Below are 18,125 nucleotides of genomic sequence, written 5' to 3'. Positions count from 1 at the left end.
CAATTTTGAATAATAACATATAAGGTTTTATTTCCAGTATGGTGTCAAGCTGTGTGTGTGTGTGTGTGTGTGTGTGTGTGTGTGTGTGTGTGTGTGTGTGTGTGTGTGTGTGTGTGTGTGTGTGTGTGTGTGTGTGTGCGCGTGTGCGTGCGTGCGTGCATAATTTTTTCCAATCCTGCCTCTGTGAAGTGTACAATATTCAAGGTGTTCTTAAAGTGGTGCCTACCTCTATGTTATGTTGTAATACAAATGAAATACAGTATAAAACAACAAGACGACAAAATCAACTGCTTGAGTAAAGTCTTTGGAAAGGAATTTATTGTTCAAGCATCAGTGTTATTTGGTCCAGCCCATGTATGTCTTACATTTCTCGCAGCGACCGGTCTGCTCAGCTTTAGCCAAATATGGGTGGGGTGAATTTTGAATAATGACTTAATAGTTTTTCATAAAACGTCTCTTTTCCACGGAACCCCTCCAAGTTTTGGAAATCAATAACTGTATCCTGTTTCTCTTCCATGTGATCTTTTTCACATTGTTTTTCATTCCTCCACCTCTCCCTCCGCAGCCAACCCGTCCTACGTGCCCCCTCCTCAGTGCCAGGCGGGAGAGTTTGCATGCAAGAACAACCGCTGCATCCAGGAGCGCTGGAAGTGTGACGGAGACAACGACTGTCTGGACAACAGTGATGAGGCTCCGGAGCTGTGCCGTGAGTTACTGTGCCCACAATTGATCAGTGGTCAAGGGACTTTGCTCTGGTTGGGTAATTTTGACAGGGTCGTTTCTCAAAAATCCAAGAGCAAGAGGCAGAAATTATAGGAGCGAAAGTTTCTCGAGCGCACAGAAGCAGCCTGGGTGCGAGGAGAGCAGCATATTTGCAGACTAGCAGGGACTGTTTGAGAGAGAGAGGCCACGGCTTTCTAGGGAAAGCACTGCAAAATCTGAATGCGAAACAAAGAAATAATAATGCTCTCAAAAATGAAAGACCACGCTCTTGAATAAAGATGGGGAAGAAACTCCATACTCCTGTTGATACTGAGTCAACTGACCTCTGGCACTCTGAGTTCCACAGTCTGGTGATGCCAGAAGCGAAATGAGAGAGCCCGCTCTGAAACGCGTGAGTGTGTGTTTATATGCACAAATTGTGTGTATATGTGAGTACACAGTGCGCGTGAGTCTGTGTGCAAGGAGGAATGTAGCAGTGTCTGTGTGTCTGGAAAAGCTCTCCGTCTGCTTGTCTGTCTGTCTGTGGTCAAAGCACAGACATGCTCCCGTTCCTGACAAAACAGAAATCCAGTCCAAAACGGCTACGATATCCGCCGTCTCGTTCACTCATTTGCACGTCACATACCCACCGCTCGTTTCAACTTTCCATTCCTCACCCCCCTCCCCGCACGGCTTCTCATTTTCCTCCATTTCCTCCGTGTCATTCAATGAGCCCTTTCTTCCCTGCAGACCAGCACACATGCCCCACGGACAGGTTCAAGTGCAAGAACAACCGCTGCATCCCTCTGCGCTGGCTGTGTGACGGCGACAACGACTGTGGCAACGACGAGGACGAGTCCAACACCACCTGCTCAGGTACACAAACGAACATGCTCCCATATGGAAATCTGAGAGTTTGCTCTTCTTCACGTGTGACACGAGTGTTGTCTTTCAGCTCGAACCTGCCCGCCTAATCAGTACTCGTGTGCCAGCGGTCGCTGCATCCCTCTTTCATGGACATGTGACCTGGATGACGACTGCGGCGATCGCTCCGATGAACCTGCTTCCTGCGGTCGGTCAACTTATCCTCACGATATACAGTAGCTCTGGTGTGATTTCATTGCTTGTGGTGTGTCGAGGTCCTTTTTGAGAAGCAACCTGTCTAAACATCCCGTTCTGTCCACAGCCTACCCCACATGTTTCCCCCTCACCCAGTTCACCTGCAACAACGGGCGCTGCATCAACATTAATTGGCGCTGTGATAATGGTCAGTGTCTGTTCTTTGACCTCTCCTCTCCTCTCCATCAGTGTTTACAGTGGCAACTCCTCGCTTCCCCTCCTCCACAGTTTCCTCCGCATGTATTGTCACCAGCCTCATATCGTCCCACACGCTTCTTTTTTGTCACCTTGTACGTTGGTGTTTTTTTTGTCCGTCCTCCCCCCCGCCCTTTTGTCTGTGTTGTTGTTCTGTGTTGTTGGTTTTGCTGCGTGTTGTGCTGGTCGCCCACTCTGCTGTCTTCCGTTGATTCTGTCTTTCAGAAAAGGATTGTGGGGACGGCTCTGATGAGTTGAATTGTCCAAACCTGCCCGGTTAGTGCATAGATCAACATGCACCACAGCGGCCATGACGCTAGTCTAGCTCTATAGGACTGGAAACAGGGAGAGCTTAGTGCTGCTTTTATGCTTAATGAACGTGGCCACAAGCTGAGGCCAATACTGCTGCAATTGATTTAGTCTGCTGCACACAGGTTTGAAGCAAAAGATTCAGTCTGATAAATTGCGAGTGCATTACTCAGCCAGCGAGCAATCAAATGAATTAACGCAACTCCATTAAATTGGGTGTAGATGTCATTGGATGTTAGGTTAAATGTTAAAAAGAGAGTTTATTTACAGAATATATTGTCTTTCCTTAATGACTAGGAAAGTTAACTACAGTACGATGTGATAATAATGATTCGTTAGGTTGCCCTCTACCACGTGGGCATATGTGCTTATGATGCTCTGCTGCCAAGCTTAATGTATCAGTGCTGGGTACATTCCCTCATGGTGCATGGTCTGATCTATGCAGTTTCTGTCATTATTTGAACTCTCATCTCTCATATTCTATTTCATTGGTATTTCATAGTTTTTCTATGTCACTATGTGTTAATTGTGAAAAAAAGAAGAAGCAATTACTCTCTGCATATTGATATGTACAGAATAAATATTTGTCCCTCATTGACATTGGCGTAATGTGAGAGAGTGGGTGTTGTTTCACTGTGTTTATTTTTCAGATAATGACTGCGGGGACAACAGCGACGAGGCGGGCTGTAGTCACTCCTGCTCCAGCGCTCAGTTCAAATGTAACAGCGGCCGCTGCATCCCGGATTACTGGACCTGTGACGGAGACAATGACTGCGGGGACTACAGCGACGAGACCCATGCAAACTGCACCAACCAGGGTCAGTGTCTGAACCTGCCCACCAGCCGCTGTTTGCTACATTCAGAGTTAGGAAAACTCTTCCCTGCGTCGGATTATTTGCGTGTATGAAATAAGAAATGAGGGTTTACAAGAAATACTTACAAATTAAAAAACAATTTTTTTCTTTATATTTCTTTTTTTTTTATATATATATATATATATATATATATATATATAGCCTTCAACACACCCACTAATAATGTGTGATAAAGCACATTTTCTCTTGATCCCACTCCTGGAAATTAAAATGCCAGAAGAGGCAACACGTGGTGCATTGCACATTCAAGGAAATATGGCCCTAGTCACTCAGAATAACCATTAATAACTAGTCACGAATAAAAGTTAGGGCTAACATTCAAAGCTACTATTCACAATCAATTTTCTACTGTTTTCTTTTCTTTTCTTTTTTTTACAGTTTTTATGGAACAAAGCGTTGACAGGGGGGTTATTATCATGGGTTGGTGGTTACATCTCTGCACTGTAATTTGCTGCGTGAATTGAGCTTGTGTTTACATTTCAGTCAGCAGATGTAACAGGTCCTGGGCCCACATTAGTCCCACTGGCACCAGCCTCATGGGCACCGCTGCTGACACATGAGAACTCCTGCTATTTGTTTAAAGTGACTGATGTAACAACTGTCTTTTTAAAATCACAACACCTGATATAGATATACCCAATTGTGATTATCTATTAGTAATTATGCTTCTATTAACAGTTTAACAAAAACAATGAGATGCATTGGAGTAATGCATACCCTGCACGTGTTGTACTGTATATAGGCTACTATGTATACACTATATATATCATATTTGTCCTGCTACTGTTTCATAATGATACTCAAATTGTGTGCATGACCTAAAAGGGCTCTAACCAAGCGTTGGTTCATTGTGGAGCATCTGCGCTCTTTGCATCTCTCTTTCTCGCTCGCTCTCAGTTTTCCATTATTTCTTTCCCCCCTCAGCCACGCGTCCTCCTGGCGGTTGTCATACTGACGAGTTTCAGTGCCGAATGGACGGCCTGTGCATCCCCTTGCGTTGGCGCTGCGATGGCGACACTGACTGCATGGACCTGAGCGATGAGAAGAACTGTGAGGGTGTCACGCACATGTGTGATCCAGCTGTCAAGTTCGGCTGCAGAGACTCCGGTGAGGAGGCCACGCCTCAAATGAAGTTCTCCTCGAAGTGCATGAAGTTCGTTGCTTATTTTTGAAGTAACCCTGCCCTCTGTCCATAGCGCGCTGTATCAGCAAGGCCTGGGTGTGCGACGGTGACAGTGACTGTGAGGACAACTCCGACGAGGACAATTGTGAGGCGCTGGTGTGTAAGCTCTCTCATCATGTCTGCGCCAACGACTCCACCATCTGTCTGCCGTCGGAGAAACTTTGTGATGGCAAAGACGACTGTCCAGATGGCTCTGATGAGAAACTGTGTGGTAAGAGACAGAACAGTAGCCAGTATTTCAGCATAGGCAGCATCATAACAGCAAATAAAAACTCTGCATCTTTGATCTTTGAAGTTGTTATTTAAGATGCAGACAGTGGTTTAATAACAGTTCTTTTTTTTCTTTACAGACCTGTGTTCACTGGACAATGGGGACTGCAGCCATAACTGCACAGTGGCCCCTGGCGAGGGTGTGATCTGTTCCTGTCCACTCGGCATGGAGTTAGGGTCCGACAACAAGACCTGTCAGATCCAGAGTTTCTGTGCCAAACACCTTAAGTGCAGTCAACGCTGTGAACAGGACAAGTTCAGTGTGAAATGCTCATGTTATGAGGGCTGGGAACTGGAGCCCGACATGGAGAACTGCAAGAGTACGGGTAAGAGACAGAGGAAACAGTAGGAGAGGGTAAGATAGTCCGAGTGAAGTGTTGGGGTGGGGGAGTGAAAAGACGTCAGGGAAGAAGTTGAACATTTGATTAATGGGAGCTGTACACCAAGGCAGGAAGTTTAGAGGTGACTGGGTTCTGTGCTTTGTTAGGAATCAAGACTGTGGACTCAAGAAGTGTGGTGTGGGTTTGGGATTGTGCAGAGGAGAAGCCACTGTAGCAGGAAACCGTGCGGTTTGGGGAAACCACAGTTATTCCAAAGACTGATACTGAATCTGACAATAGACAGAGCACTGGAGACAGGAAAATAGGAAGAGGAAGGTCATTCACACCGGTATCTGAAAATGAGGGAAAGGTGCACCAAGGAAACATAAAAAGACCTGGACTTTGTTTTTTAAAAATTGATATTTATCATTGTTTCATGAAAAGAATCTCAAATATTGGCGTATAAACAGCAGAAATTTGTTCTATTAAAGTCAGCAAGGTCGGTCACATTAAAGCTACTTTGAATCTTAACATCTACATAAAGCAAGTAGTTAGCCGGTGAGGAAACATAGAGACCTAGAGTCCTATAGTGACTCATTCATCTTGCTGCCTGCCCGACTGCCTGTTAGGAACAGATAACAGATATAGTCTTATTTACACTGTGTTTTAATTACGCGGGATTACATCCATGTTCAACACAGTCCCTCTTTCAAACGCTGCACGGGAACATGGCCGCAGTGTTTTCCAGCAGAGCTGTTCGGCAGTATTTCGAGTCACAATCAACAGTGGCCAAGCAAACAGCTTTAACCCTCAACCATCTGCTGGGTTCCCCTCTCAATGATGGCCTCTAATCGTTCCTCTTCCTCTTCCACAGATCCTTTCAAGCCCTTCATCATCTTCTCAAACCGCCACGAGATCCGCCGCATTGATCTGAATAAAGGAGAGTTCAGTGTGTTGGTACCAGGCTTAAGAAACACCATTGCGCTGGACTTCCATCTCAGCCAGAGCGCCCTCTATTGGACTGACGTGGTGGAGGATAAGATCTATCGCGGGAAGCTGTCTGAGAATGGAGGTGAGTGTTTTGCAACACAGTTAATATGCAGCGAAGCAACCGGACACACCAAAGTCATGTTGCATTTATGCATATTTGTCTGTGTGTGTTTGTTTTTTGTCTGTGTGCAACATTTATTTGGCACAACCAACAGCCTACATATAGAAAGTGTGTGTGTGTGTGTGTGTGTGTGTGTGTGTGTGTGTGTGTGTGTGTGTGTGTGTGTGTGTGTGTGTGTGTGTGTGTGTGTGTGTGTGTGTGTGTGTGTGTGTGTGTGTGTGTGTGTGTGTGTGTGTGTGTGTGTGTGTGTGTGTGTGTGTGTGTGTGTGTGTGTTTTCATTGCTCCAGACCGGACAATGACTCATCACAAAAAATAAAACACGTCCCTCTGATTAGGGAGCTAATGGAAAGGTTGGAAAAAGTCTCTTTAGCATTGTAGGACACCACATATTTAAAAGACCCATTCAGTAATTGTAGGACCAACTCCCTGCTCGGACACTGCTGTATTTATTTATGTTTTAATTTACTGAATTGGAATGTGCTCTCTCCCTAACATAGCGTCTAGTTATTTGATTAAAGGAATTACACTTTGTGATGCAATGTTAGCCCCGAACCCAAATTGCCTGATTGCATTTAAATAATTTGTAAATACTGACGCAAAACGAATCAGTGCTTCCCTTTACTGTGTAATCGGAAATGCTGCCATCAGCAAATCCCATTCTTGCAAGCTTTTATTCATACATATTGAAATACTGTGCCAATTCATTAAGAAACTTAAGTGCCCGAAGGGATGTTTATTTTACTGAGGAGCAAAAGGAAATGTAATTAGATCTGATGTCTCTAGCCCCTTTTAAACAATGATGGATGATACAAAGACATTCCAACCAAAGTCCTGGTTGTGCTTTCTTTTCCATAACGAAAGAAATAAAGAAATACCAACATACAAAAAGAAAAAAAGAGTTTTGATCATCTCTCCTGTGTTCTCCATCCGTCCTCTTAGCTTTAACCAGCTTTGATGTGGTAATCCAGTATGGGCTGGCCACCCCTGAGGGTCTGGCAGTGGACTGGATCGCAGGAAACATTTACTGGGTGGAAAGCAACCTGGATCAGATAGAGGTAGCCAAGTTGGATGGCACCATGAGGACTACACTGCTGGCCGGGGAGGTGGAGCACCCTCGAGCTATTGCCCTAGACCCCCGGGATGGGTAACGACTGAACTGCTTTCCCTATCTCCCGCTCATATCATGCTCATATCAACTCATTTACAGAATCTTAAAGGCTAAATGTTTTGGTGCAGTAACCATGGACCTGGGGTTTTATACTCATCCTGTACATATTGTACCTTAATAAGTGAATGTCCACGTTGCAGGATCCTCTTCTGGACAGACTGGGATGCCAGCCTCCCAAGGATTGAAGCTGCATCCATGAGTGGAGAAGGCAGGAAGACCATCCATAAGGAAACTGGCAATGGAGGCTGGCCAAATGGACTCACTGTGGATTATCTTGAGCGACGCATCCTCTGGATCGATGCCAGGTCATACAGGAGACATGAACACACACACAAACATCTTTGTTTGATGCACATTCAGTATCTTTTACCCACGAATGTACAGTAACTGAAAATTGTGCTGTTCGCAGATCGGACGCCATTTATTCAGCCAAGTACGACGGTTCCGGTCTCATCGAGGTTCTGAGGGGACATGAGTATCTGTCGCATCCCTTTGCGGTCACCATGTACGGTGGAGAGGTTTACTGGACAGACTGGAGGACCAACACACTGGCCAAGGCAAACAAGTGGACTGGGAGCAATGTCACCGTCGTCCAGAGGACCAACACACAACCTTTTGACCTCCAGGTCTACCATCCATCCAGACAGCCGCAGGGTGAGAAACACAGATGCACATGCTCCTGGACTGCAGTCTGAAATATTGGTACAGAAAAGCTTGAGGCAACTTGTTTGTTTGTTTAGAGCTCCTTTGTATATCATGACAACCAACCTTGCAAAAAGAACAAATACTGAATTAGTACTGTTCCATACTCACTTCTCCCCAGCTCCGAACCCGTGTGCGGCTAAAGATGGCAAGGAGCCATGCTCTCATCTCTGTCTCATCAACTACAACCAGACCTTCTCGTGTGCCTGCCCTCACCTCATGAAACTGGGCCCCGACAGACGCACTTGCTACGGTGAGCATGACAACTAAATACTAAAATGCATTAAATGCATCAATAAATGCAGACAATCAAGAAAAGACACTTTGATTCCCCTCCGGGCCCATTGGAACTGCGTGTCTTTGTAATCCCTGTCCTCGCAGATTTGTTTGTTGTGCATTTTGTGTATGGATGTGTGTGTGTGTGTGTGTGTGTGTGTGAAAGGGAGAGCGAGAGAAATCTAGACTTTTTTACACTATCAGCTGCTATTGCTGTGACAACCTTGGTGCGCATTGAAGTGTCTGTCTGTGAACGCGGAGAGTGGGCCTGTTTATTCGGCGTGTGAGTTTAGTATTCAGGGCAGCACTCTCTATTATCTTCAGGGGTAATGGAATGGAGAGCCCCATTCTGTCTGATGCAGGCATCGGCCACAACCTTCCACATCTCCCACCCCGTCTGGTCCGGCCCGATACAGCCTGACACTGTCATTACTCTCTCCCCCCCCCCCCCCCCCCCCCACACACACACTCTTCCTGTCCATCATTTAAGCCGCACACGGTTAAGTGTTGATAGGACTGTTGAGACCAATCCAGCTGTAATGTATCTGCACTGACTGAATCCACTCGCGCTGTCACGGCTGTAGCATCGAGTTAGCCAGCCAGACACAATCGTCAGGGAGATGCTATTGGATTAACTGTTTGTGCAAGTGGCAGGAATTATGCGCAGACGCAGCCAGCCATGCTGCAACCACCAATTACACAGCCCTGTGCATTTGTCTGTGCTCATGTATTTGACTTTTGACTTGTTGCTGCATTTAACTCTTGATTACACCCATTAAATGATGAAGCGTTTGAGAGTTACCGAAGGAACATGTCAATATCTTCTCCCCCTCCCTCCCTCCCACAGAGTCTCGCCAGTTCCTGCTGTATGCTCGCCAGATCGAGATCCGAGGAGTGGACATCGACAACCCGTACTACAACTACATTATCTCCTTCACTGTGCCAGACATCGACAATGTGACCGTGGTGGACTATGACGCTCAGGAGCACCGCATCTACTGGTCAGACGTGCGCACTCAGACCATCAAGAGAGCGTTCATTAATGGCACTGGAGTCGAGACTGTGGTCTCTGCTGGTACGGACAAAACAACGCAGCAGAATACCCAACAAACTTCTGGCTCATTGTTTTTACAGACCCAATTATATTTATTATATAATTTATTATATAATTTATCCATTTATACTTTTTAACATTTCAATTTTGCCATTTTCTTCAAGTTTTTTCTTAAATTCAAATGATGAGCTCTCAGAGAAAATATGATCCTAACTATACCTTAATGTGGCACTTTGTTTTATATAGATTTATACAAAGGTACAATTTACTGCTCACTTTAAAGCTTAGCAACTGTAGGTAGGCACTTGCCAAAGTGGTCTCATTAAGCCCTCCAAAGAGTGATGCTGTGAAAGAAGAATTTGGCGAGTGGTGTCTTCTTGTCTGGATTATGTAGCTTTAACCTCCATCTCTCCCTGTATGAAGTGTATATTTAAGACCCTTTTACACAGTTGTTGATTTTAAACGTCACCTGAACATGAAGTTGTTCAGTCAAATTATCGAGCTGATAAAGCCGCTGCCTCTGTCCACTGTTGTGTTCAATCAAAGAACCACAGTGTTTCAAGCATTGCTTTGAGTTTTTGAGAAGGAAATCTGCCACAGTTGTCACTGTAAGCTGATGAGCTATGAGGAGAAACTGAACAGGCATAGCAACAGGGAGAAAAAGGGGGGGAGGGGCTCAGTGAAGAGTGTCCTCCGTTGCAGTCCTTCTCCCCCGTTTCTCTCTGCTTTATGAATTAGACGATGAGCCAAACGGCCCTTCTGATTTCCAGAATGTTTTGGTTCTTATATAACAGGGCCGAGAAGGCTGATTAATGGCTATGTGTTTGTTTATCTTTTTTATCTTTTTTCCCAGATCTGCCCAATGCCCATGGTCTAGCAGTGGACTGGGTGTCCAGGAACCTGTTCTGGACCAGCTATGACGCCAATAAGAAGCAGATCAATGTTGCCAGATTGGACGGCTCCTTCAAAAATGCTGTGATCCAGGGTCTGGACAAACCACACTGCCTGGTGCTGCATCCAATACTAGGGTTGGTCATATGCAAACACACACACACACACACTCCATTAAGCTGTGACACTGAGTCAAAATGAAGCTGTTGCTCTCAGCACACCCTCCTGATTTCACCTTTAACCCACAGCACAGATACACTGAAGTGCACACACACAGTCACACACACTTGGGCAGTGTGTGGCTGTCAGGCCGCCCTCTGTTTGCAGTCAGCGATGACAGGCCGAGTAAATTTGGTATAAACGGTCACTGACCTCTGACTGTTCTTCACTCAGGAAGTCCTTCAAATTATTCTCCCCCCGGTTTCATCATTCTCCTCTGTGTGTCTCTCTCTCTCTCTCTTTCTTGCTCCATTTCTAATTTTGAAGACAGCGTCTGTGCTCAGTTAGACTGTCTATGAATTATTTAGAGCCAGTGTCTATGTCGCTATTTCTGTTTTAGTGTTTAGCTTCTTCTGTTTTTCTTCTACCTTGTGCAGCAGAAATGTCCGTTTTTTCCCCTCTGTCTTCCCTCTTGAAAGCTCCCCAACCTGGACTCGGCCTCTCCTATTACCAGCACAGGAGAGACAAACGTCACCTCTGTTCTGTTTTTATAGATTTTTTGTGTGGCAAGAATATGTTTGCTTTAGAGTATTTGCGGTGGATGAAGAAAGAATATTTTCTTGCGAAATTTCTCCCCCAAAAAAGAGAAAATTTCTCCAGAAATGCGTTTTGTGTGGGTTTTTTTTTGTGTGTGTATCCCTTCCTCTCTTTAAAGGCTTAGCCGACTTAAACAGTGGAATGTTTCTGATCTAAGCATTGTTGGCATGGGGGAAAATGAGAAGCAGATGTTAGATCCATATGCTTGGGCTGTCCTGTCTCTCTGGCACACACACTCCATGCCCAGAATGTGTTCACGAGTGGGTGGGGGCAAAGGCAGTTGGAAATTCAAACTTGGATGTGCGTGCGTGTGTGCTAAAATACGACAGTGTGGGAGTTTAAGTGATTCAAAAACTTTATTTAAAGGGATGTTTAACAAACAAATGAAGGGTGTGGTGGATGTGGTAGGATTCAACAGGAAGTGGGTGATGGGGCCAGAGGATAGATAACCCGTTAAACATAGACTGCACACATTCTAGACGCGGTGACACTCAATCAAAATGTCCCGCATGTGTGTGTGTCTTAGCAGCAAGGTTAAAGGCCAGAAGAAGGTGTTTATGTGAGTGTACGCACCGTGTTCGATAGTGAGTGAGACAACTGTGGCATGTTGTCCAGTTCACCAGCTCAGCTTTACCTCTGCTTCGCCCAACTTCATCAGCCTCTGGTGAACTTGGTCGCGCCTTGAATTGAAACATTTTTGCATAATCGCTCTAGTCTCTTTGATATCAAGCACATTTTTTCAAGAAAATAAACAATTGGTCACATCTCACTTAAAATCGCCTGTTCAGCAAAAAAAAAAAAATAAAAAAAATATATATATATCCAGCAAGTTACCAACAAAAACTATAAAGAAAAATAATTAGTCTTAAGAAACATTACATAATAAATTCGGTTGATGAAAGGAACTTGGGCTGGAAATTCCTTCCATGTGACAGAAAGTTCAGGACAACAAGTTGATCTCCTCGGTTTATTGTAGCTTTTTGTCATCAGAAATGGACACCTCTGATTTTGCCATGTATCAAAGTACAGGTGTTGTTTGTTTGATCTCTCCTTGGCAAATTGTGAGGTGCTGGAAAAGAATTTAAAAGTTCTCCTTCTCTTGTTCATGTCTTCTCTAATAATTTTGCGGATTCCATCTGCCGGCCTCCTTCAGGAAACTCTACTGGACCGATGGGGACAACATTAGCATAGCCAACACAGATGGCAGCAACCGCAGTGTCCTCTTCACCAACCAGAAGGGCCCAGTCGGTGAGTGGCGTGGTCTTTTTCTGTACGACTAAATTACACACAGCACTCCCTAGTGACAGGACGTATCATTACACATCAGCTCTGTCTCTGTCTCTCCTCCAGGTCTCTCCATTGACTTTGACACGGAGCAGCTTTACTGGATTAGCTCAGGAAACAGCACCGTCAACCGCTGCAAACTGGACGGCTCCGGCCTGGAGGTGCTCGAGGGGGTCAAGGGCAAGCTGACCAAGGCTACTGCTCTGGCCATCATGGGTATGTCTCCAAAATATGTTCATTTCAGCCAGTGATGTATGTTCAGGCCCGACATATGATAACGTGACCATGTTGCATATTTGTGTTTGTGTCTCTGAATGTTGCTCCAAGCCAATGTTTCCCTCCAGTGTTAACATCTGGTTCCACTGGAGTGTTGACCACCCTGTTGTGTGCTGTGTCCCGTAGGAGACAAGTTGTGGTGGGCGGACCAGGGAACGGACCAGATAGGAACCTGTGACAAGCAAGACGGTGGAAACTGGAAAGTCCTGAGGAACAGCACATCGCCCATGATGCACATGAAAATCTACAATGAGACTGTGCAGAAAGGTGCAGGACTGGCTGCCATGTGCCGCCTTTTTTTCTGAGCTTATAGAGCGTTTGTTTTGGTTAAAGTACATTTCGAAACAAGAGGAAAAAATGACCTTGTCTCCTTGAAGGTCTGTTTTGCTTGTTGCTTGTAGCCTGTTTATCTACGCTAAAGCACATCTGTTTATGTCTCTGCGACTCCTCTTTGATTTGTTTTGTGCATTTTGTTCCCGTGCTTTTGTGTTCCCAGGCACCAATCTTTGCAGTAATAACAATGGAGACTGTTCCCAGCTGTGTCTTCCCACCTCCCCGACCACCAGAGCCTGCATGTGCACAGCAGGATACAGCCTGCGCCGAGGACAGCAGTCCTGTGAGGGTACGTCACGTTCACACACGCTCTGTATTCTTGGTCCAGCCTATTTTGAGTTAAAGAAACTGATAGAAATGATAAATGTGTGGGTCTAAAACCTGGGTTGTTTTTTTGTTTTGTTGTTTGCTGCAGGAGTTGGCTCTTTCCTGCTGTACTCTGTGCATGAGGGAATACGCGGTATTCCTTTGGACCCTTCAGATAAGTCTGATGCCCTCGTACCAGTGTCAGGCACATCCTTAGCTGTGGGCATAGATTTCCATGCTGGTGAGGTTTTTTCTAACATACGTATATACTTTTTTCTTTTTTAATTCTCAGGCACAAATGTATTCTTTGTCTTTCATCACTGCACTCAGTCTGACTCTTTACTGTGTGTTTTTCCAGACAATGACACTATCTACTGGGTGGATATGGGCCTGAGCACCATCAGCAGGGCCAAGAGAGACCAGACCTGGAGAGAGGACGTGGTCACTAATGGCATCGGCAGAGTGGAAGGCATCGCTGTTGACTGGATAGCAGGTGAGCAATGCAGTAACGTCAGTCTTTGACCTTGTGTTCCCATGCAGAAGAACAGAAAAAGAGGAGATCACTTAAAAACAAGGAGAGCTTTTTTGCAGTAAGAGAGAGGGAGAGAAAAGAAAAAACAAGAAGAAAAAAAAAACCTTGATGAGCCTGGGCATCATTGCTTCCTCCCACCCTCCACAGGAAACATCTACTGGACAGACCAAGGGTTTGATGTGATTGAGGTAGCCAGGTTAAACGGCTCCTTCCGTTATGTGGTAATTTCCCAGGGCCTGGACAAGCCTCGTGCCATCACCGTCCACCCTGCGAAAGGGTGAGTGGACACAACACAGCCCCAATTACTGTACTGGTTGTCTTCAGCTTCTGTACTTTCTCTCCTTATTGATTACTGAAGAAGTTATCGCTGTGTCTTGCTGTGTTTGTGTTTGCAGCTACCTGTTCTGGACAGAGTGGGGTCAGTATCCCCGTATCGAGCGGTCTCGGCTGGATGGTTCTCAGAGGGCCGTCCTGGTCAATGTCAGTATTAGCTGGCCCAATGGTATCTCCATCGACTATGAGGTAAAGCACGACAGACCATTCTAGCATTTTACATCCCCGTGTTGCATAGACGAGAGAGAGACTTTTCATCACCACACTATCTCAACCATTACCGTCCGTCCTCATGTAGGAGGGTCTGCTGTATTGGTGCGACGCCAGGACCGACAAGATTGAGCGCATCAACCTTGAAACTGGAGAAAACAGGGAGGTGGTGCTGGGCAACAACAACATGGACATGTTCTCCGTGTCGGTGTTTGAGAGCTACATCTACTGGAGTGACAGGTCAGATTTACTGTTCCTTCCCCACGCCTCACCTCTGGAGTAGTTGTGAATGACATTTGCCTGATATTGTCTGTTACATTTCCGATATTCATCTGTAATATCTGTAAGCATCAGACTATGTTTAATGGTGCCTGTCTGTCTGCTTTGAAGGACACATGCTAATGGCTCTATAAAGAGAGGCAACAAGGACAACGCCACAGAATCGGTGTCTCTGAGGACTGGTATCGGGGTGCAGCTGAAAGACATCAAGGTTTTCAATAGGGCCAGGCAACAAGGTAAGCACTGGGATCATTGTTACATCTGTGTAACTGTCAAAAATCATGAGTGGAATTAATAGGAGAGTTAAATATTCCTTAAATGTGCCTCTTCCTGCATTCATTTAGAGATCAGAGAAATTGATTTGAAAAGTATAGCTAATAATAACGTCATTGGTTTCATGTCTGTTTGCAGGAACAAATGTGTGCAAAGACAAAAATGGCGGCTGTCAGCAGCTTTGTCTTTTCCGTGGCAACGGGCAGCGCACATGCGCCTGTGCCCATGGCATGTTGGCCGAGGACGGCAGCAGCTGCCGTGACTATGATGGCTACCTGCTGTACTCGGAGCGCACCATACTAAAGAGTGTCCACCTGTCGGATGAAAACAACCTGAACGCGCCCATCAAACCATTTGAGGACCCCGAGCACATGAAGAATGTCATCGCGCTCACTTTTGATTACAGAGGAGGTGGAGGAAAGGGAGCCAACCGCATCTTCTTCAGTGACATCCACTTTGGCAACATCCAGCAGATCAGCGATGATGGATCTGACCGCAAGACTGTGGTAGAGAGTGAGTATTTCCACATCTGAAGTTTGTGTAAACCCTTTTTTTTTGTATCCTCTTATTCTTTAACAATCACCCTCCACTCAGCTTCTTTCCCAATTTATCTCCACCCCCCGCCCCTTTCGTTAGGCAAGCATCATTTCTGGTTACTCCACTTTTTTGTGAATAACAAAGGACCCAAAACACTCCAACCAATCTAAACAGAACCAGGAAGCTTTTATTCTGAGGATGAAAATGAAAAGAAAGACCTTTTTTGATCTGTGTTTTGAGAACAGAGTGTATAGGAACATAAACAGGCACAGAGACGGACTGATCTTTATTCACCGTATTTCAACACAACAAAACACAGGTGCCCCATTAATGTTTCACCAAAGTGCCTTTACTTGAGTCTGTTTTAAAACGGATGCATGATTCAACATTGTTTGTCCTGTTGTCCCTGTAGAGCAGCACCTCCCGGGACAGGCGGTTTGATCTTTTACAATAGCCAAGCTAATAGTGGAGATTTTTTTAAGAGACACTTGACACTTTCCTTGTGAGGGTGATGGTTGTGTCCATTTTGTTCATATTATATATACATAGAGTATTTCAGCAAAGCAAGTCAGCTTGTAATTTTTTCATTGCAATTCCCCGTAGGATAAGGATAAGTGGTTGCATGTCACTTGTTTAGTTATAGCAAAGTAGCTGCTGATAGTCATACGTTCAGGCAGCAGCCATCGCCACAGCCCCACTGGCCCTTTGCCCTCCCCTCTTGAACAGCCTCAGCAGGTCTAGTCTGAACTTTTGGGACATGAGCACGTAGAGGATGGGGTTCATCACCGTGGAGGAGGTCGCCATGAGGCGTGCAAACACACTGAAGGGGCCGTAACGTGGTGAGGCGCCAGTGGCCCCTGAACTTTCATCCACCAGCAAGGCCAGCATCAGCCCATAGGATGGCAGCCAGCACAGGGTAAAAGCCAGCACCAGCATGGCTGACGTTTGGGTCACTTTGCTCTGATAGCGCTCTACTTGGGGAGCCCTGCCGGCGTGCTGACTCCCCCACAGGAACACATAGATGCTGCCATAGGCCACTGCAATGGTGATCAGTGGAAGCAAGAAGGCCATGAGAAAATGAATCAATCCGTAGATCAGCTGGTCTCGGTGGGACAGGAAAGCAAAACAAGCAAGCCCATCGGGGGCTCGTCGAGGCATTCCCACAGAGCGAAAAACCAGTTGGGGTGCGGCCAGGCAGCAGGCCGGGACCCAGAGGAGAGCAGCAGCTATGGACACCCGGCGAGTGGAGAGGAGGCCGTAAGCTCGCGCAGGCTGCACCACATTCAGGTAGCGCGACACAGCCAGTGTGGCCAGCGTGAAGACACTGGCCGAGGAGCAGGCCGATCCCAAGAAGCTCACCAGACGACACATCAAGTCCCCAAACGGCCATTGCTGCATGGCGATGGCAACAGTGTGGAAGGGAAGCATGGAGAGCAAAAGCAGGTCTGCAGCGCTGAGAGCCATCAGGAGGATGTCTGTCCCTGTGCCCGTCATAGAGCCGTGAGGAGAATGTCCAACCCCCCTTCTCCACCTCCCACACAGGATCACCATCACCATCGTGTGCCCCCCGACCCCCATCACCAGAATCAGTGCATCTAGTATTGGGACTAGGACCTGCTCCACGTTGTCCAGCCCGGCGTTACTGTCGTTCCCCAGCAAACCCTCTGAGCTGGTAGAGTTCCATGTCACCATCTTGTCTTCAGTTATGTTGGTGTCTTCCTGTTATATTGCTACTATTAAAACACAGTTGGCTTCTGGCTGGGTCAATATGCTCAGGCCGGCCATAAAGCAACTGATTATACATGCGGTAATGCTTACTCATGCTGTGGCTTCACAGCAGTGTGCTCGGAAAATAACACCACACAGATTTCCAATCATTTAACATCTAGAGTGTTGAATAGAAAACACCAAATGTAATTGTTGAATACATATACACATTTTACATAAATCCCTGTTCCTACTTACAGTGATTACCTCCTAGAAACACATCCAGCAAATGACCCGGCTCATGAAGTCGTGTTAAAGCTGCTTCCCATGTGCTGTATGTGAATCTTCACAATCCTCCCAATCAGCTCCAACTTTGATTGGCTGCAGGCGATGCAGGGAACAAGATAACATCAGACCCCCTCCATTGAAGTCAAGACATTATTGGTTTCTTCAGTTGCTGGGGTTTTTCATCCCTCCCCAGAGACTCTTGTTGAGAGCATCCAAGTGGTGAGAGCTAAAGTCTGTGGAATTGTGCGATTTTCTGTCATTTCCTAGCAGGAGGCTACTCCACATGACACCTCAATCAGGCCCCGGGCTGAGCAATCCGCAATCAGCCTTCCTCCTCCTGCCTCCGAGGATGGGGTCTCGTTAGAAAACACAATCGTAGCCGCAAAGGAAACTACAGACGAATAGCTGAGCAGTGAGATAGGATGAAACCAAGCAAACTGCAGGTGAACTCTGGACTGATTATCATAGAGCAGGACAGACATTGGTTGGCCCGTTTTTTTGTGGGAGGGCCTAACGAGGCCAAACGTAGTTTTAGTTTTTTTCCCAGGATCCATTGTTTCTGTTCATTTCTCTGAAAGGGTCTATATTTGGGTGTTTGTTTTGTCCCTGCACACACAGATATGGAATATACTGTACACAAAGAGACATAGAGTGAAGTAGTGTTTGCCTTCAGAAATCAGGGTAATTATTGACTGCCTGTCTGACAGGAAACACTACACTGCTATCACACCTACTGCAGATAAGTGTAATAAAAAACTATCTGTGTTGGTGTAACAAGCTGAGCTCAGCAGCTGTAAATTCAGTTAATCTGTATTATTGTAAACAACAACAACAA

The 18,125-nt window shown here is 45.9% G+C and overlaps 2 protein-coding genes across 2 annotated transcripts in view; one reads left to right on the top strand and one right to left on the bottom strand.

Moving 5' to 3' along the window:
- The window catches only part of LOC118308921 (low-density lipoprotein receptor-related protein 1), an 87,682-nt gene that overhangs the window by 49,850 nt on the left and 19,707 nt on the right, over positions 1-18,125 (top strand). The window contains exons 16-41 of the mRNA XM_035630383.2: positions 566-706; positions 1,453-1,578; positions 1,658-1,774; positions 1,889-1,969; positions 2,976-3,143; positions 4,125-4,307; positions 4,397-4,594; positions 4,734-4,979; positions 5,848-6,045; positions 7,025-7,229; positions 7,394-7,558; positions 7,663-7,907; positions 8,077-8,208; positions 9,079-9,306; positions 10,139-10,313; positions 12,086-12,180; positions 12,283-12,432; positions 12,619-12,759; positions 12,989-13,114; positions 13,241-13,372; positions 13,490-13,624; positions 13,811-13,940; positions 14,059-14,185; positions 14,295-14,446; positions 14,597-14,721; positions 14,897-15,271. Of these exons, the coding sequence (XP_035486276.1) occupies positions 566-706; positions 1,453-1,578; positions 1,658-1,774; positions 1,889-1,969; positions 2,976-3,143; positions 4,125-4,307; positions 4,397-4,594; positions 4,734-4,979; positions 5,848-6,045; positions 7,025-7,229; positions 7,394-7,558; positions 7,663-7,907; positions 8,077-8,208; positions 9,079-9,306; positions 10,139-10,313; positions 12,086-12,180; positions 12,283-12,432; positions 12,619-12,759; positions 12,989-13,114; positions 13,241-13,372; positions 13,490-13,624; positions 13,811-13,940; positions 14,059-14,185; positions 14,295-14,446; positions 14,597-14,721; positions 14,897-15,271 (4,296 nt within the window). The remainder of the gene's footprint in view (positions 1-565; positions 707-1,452; positions 1,579-1,657; positions 1,775-1,888; positions 1,970-2,975; positions 3,144-4,124; positions 4,308-4,396; positions 4,595-4,733; positions 4,980-5,847; positions 6,046-7,024; positions 7,230-7,393; positions 7,559-7,662; positions 7,908-8,076; positions 8,209-9,078; positions 9,307-10,138; positions 10,314-12,085; positions 12,181-12,282; positions 12,433-12,618; positions 12,760-12,988; positions 13,115-13,240; positions 13,373-13,489; positions 13,625-13,810; positions 13,941-14,058; positions 14,186-14,294; positions 14,447-14,596; positions 14,722-14,896; positions 15,272-18,125) is intronic.
- LOC118308927 (delta-type opioid receptor) lies at positions 15,568-17,750 on the bottom strand. The gene has a single exon (XM_035630394.2). It carries the CDS (start codon positions 16,985-16,987, stop codon positions 15,965-15,967), a length of 1,023 nt encoding a protein of 340 aa, XP_035486287.1. The 5' UTR covers positions 16,988-17,750; the 3' UTR covers positions 15,568-15,964.

This window comes from Scophthalmus maximus, chromosome 6 (assembly GCF_022379125.1).
Source record: "Scophthalmus maximus strain ysfricsl-2021 chromosome 6, ASM2237912v1, whole genome shotgun sequence".
Lineage (NCBI taxonomy): Eukaryota > Metazoa > Chordata > Actinopteri > Pleuronectiformes > Scophthalmidae > Scophthalmus > Scophthalmus maximus.
This window is presented reverse-complemented; position numbering and strand designations above follow the sequence as displayed.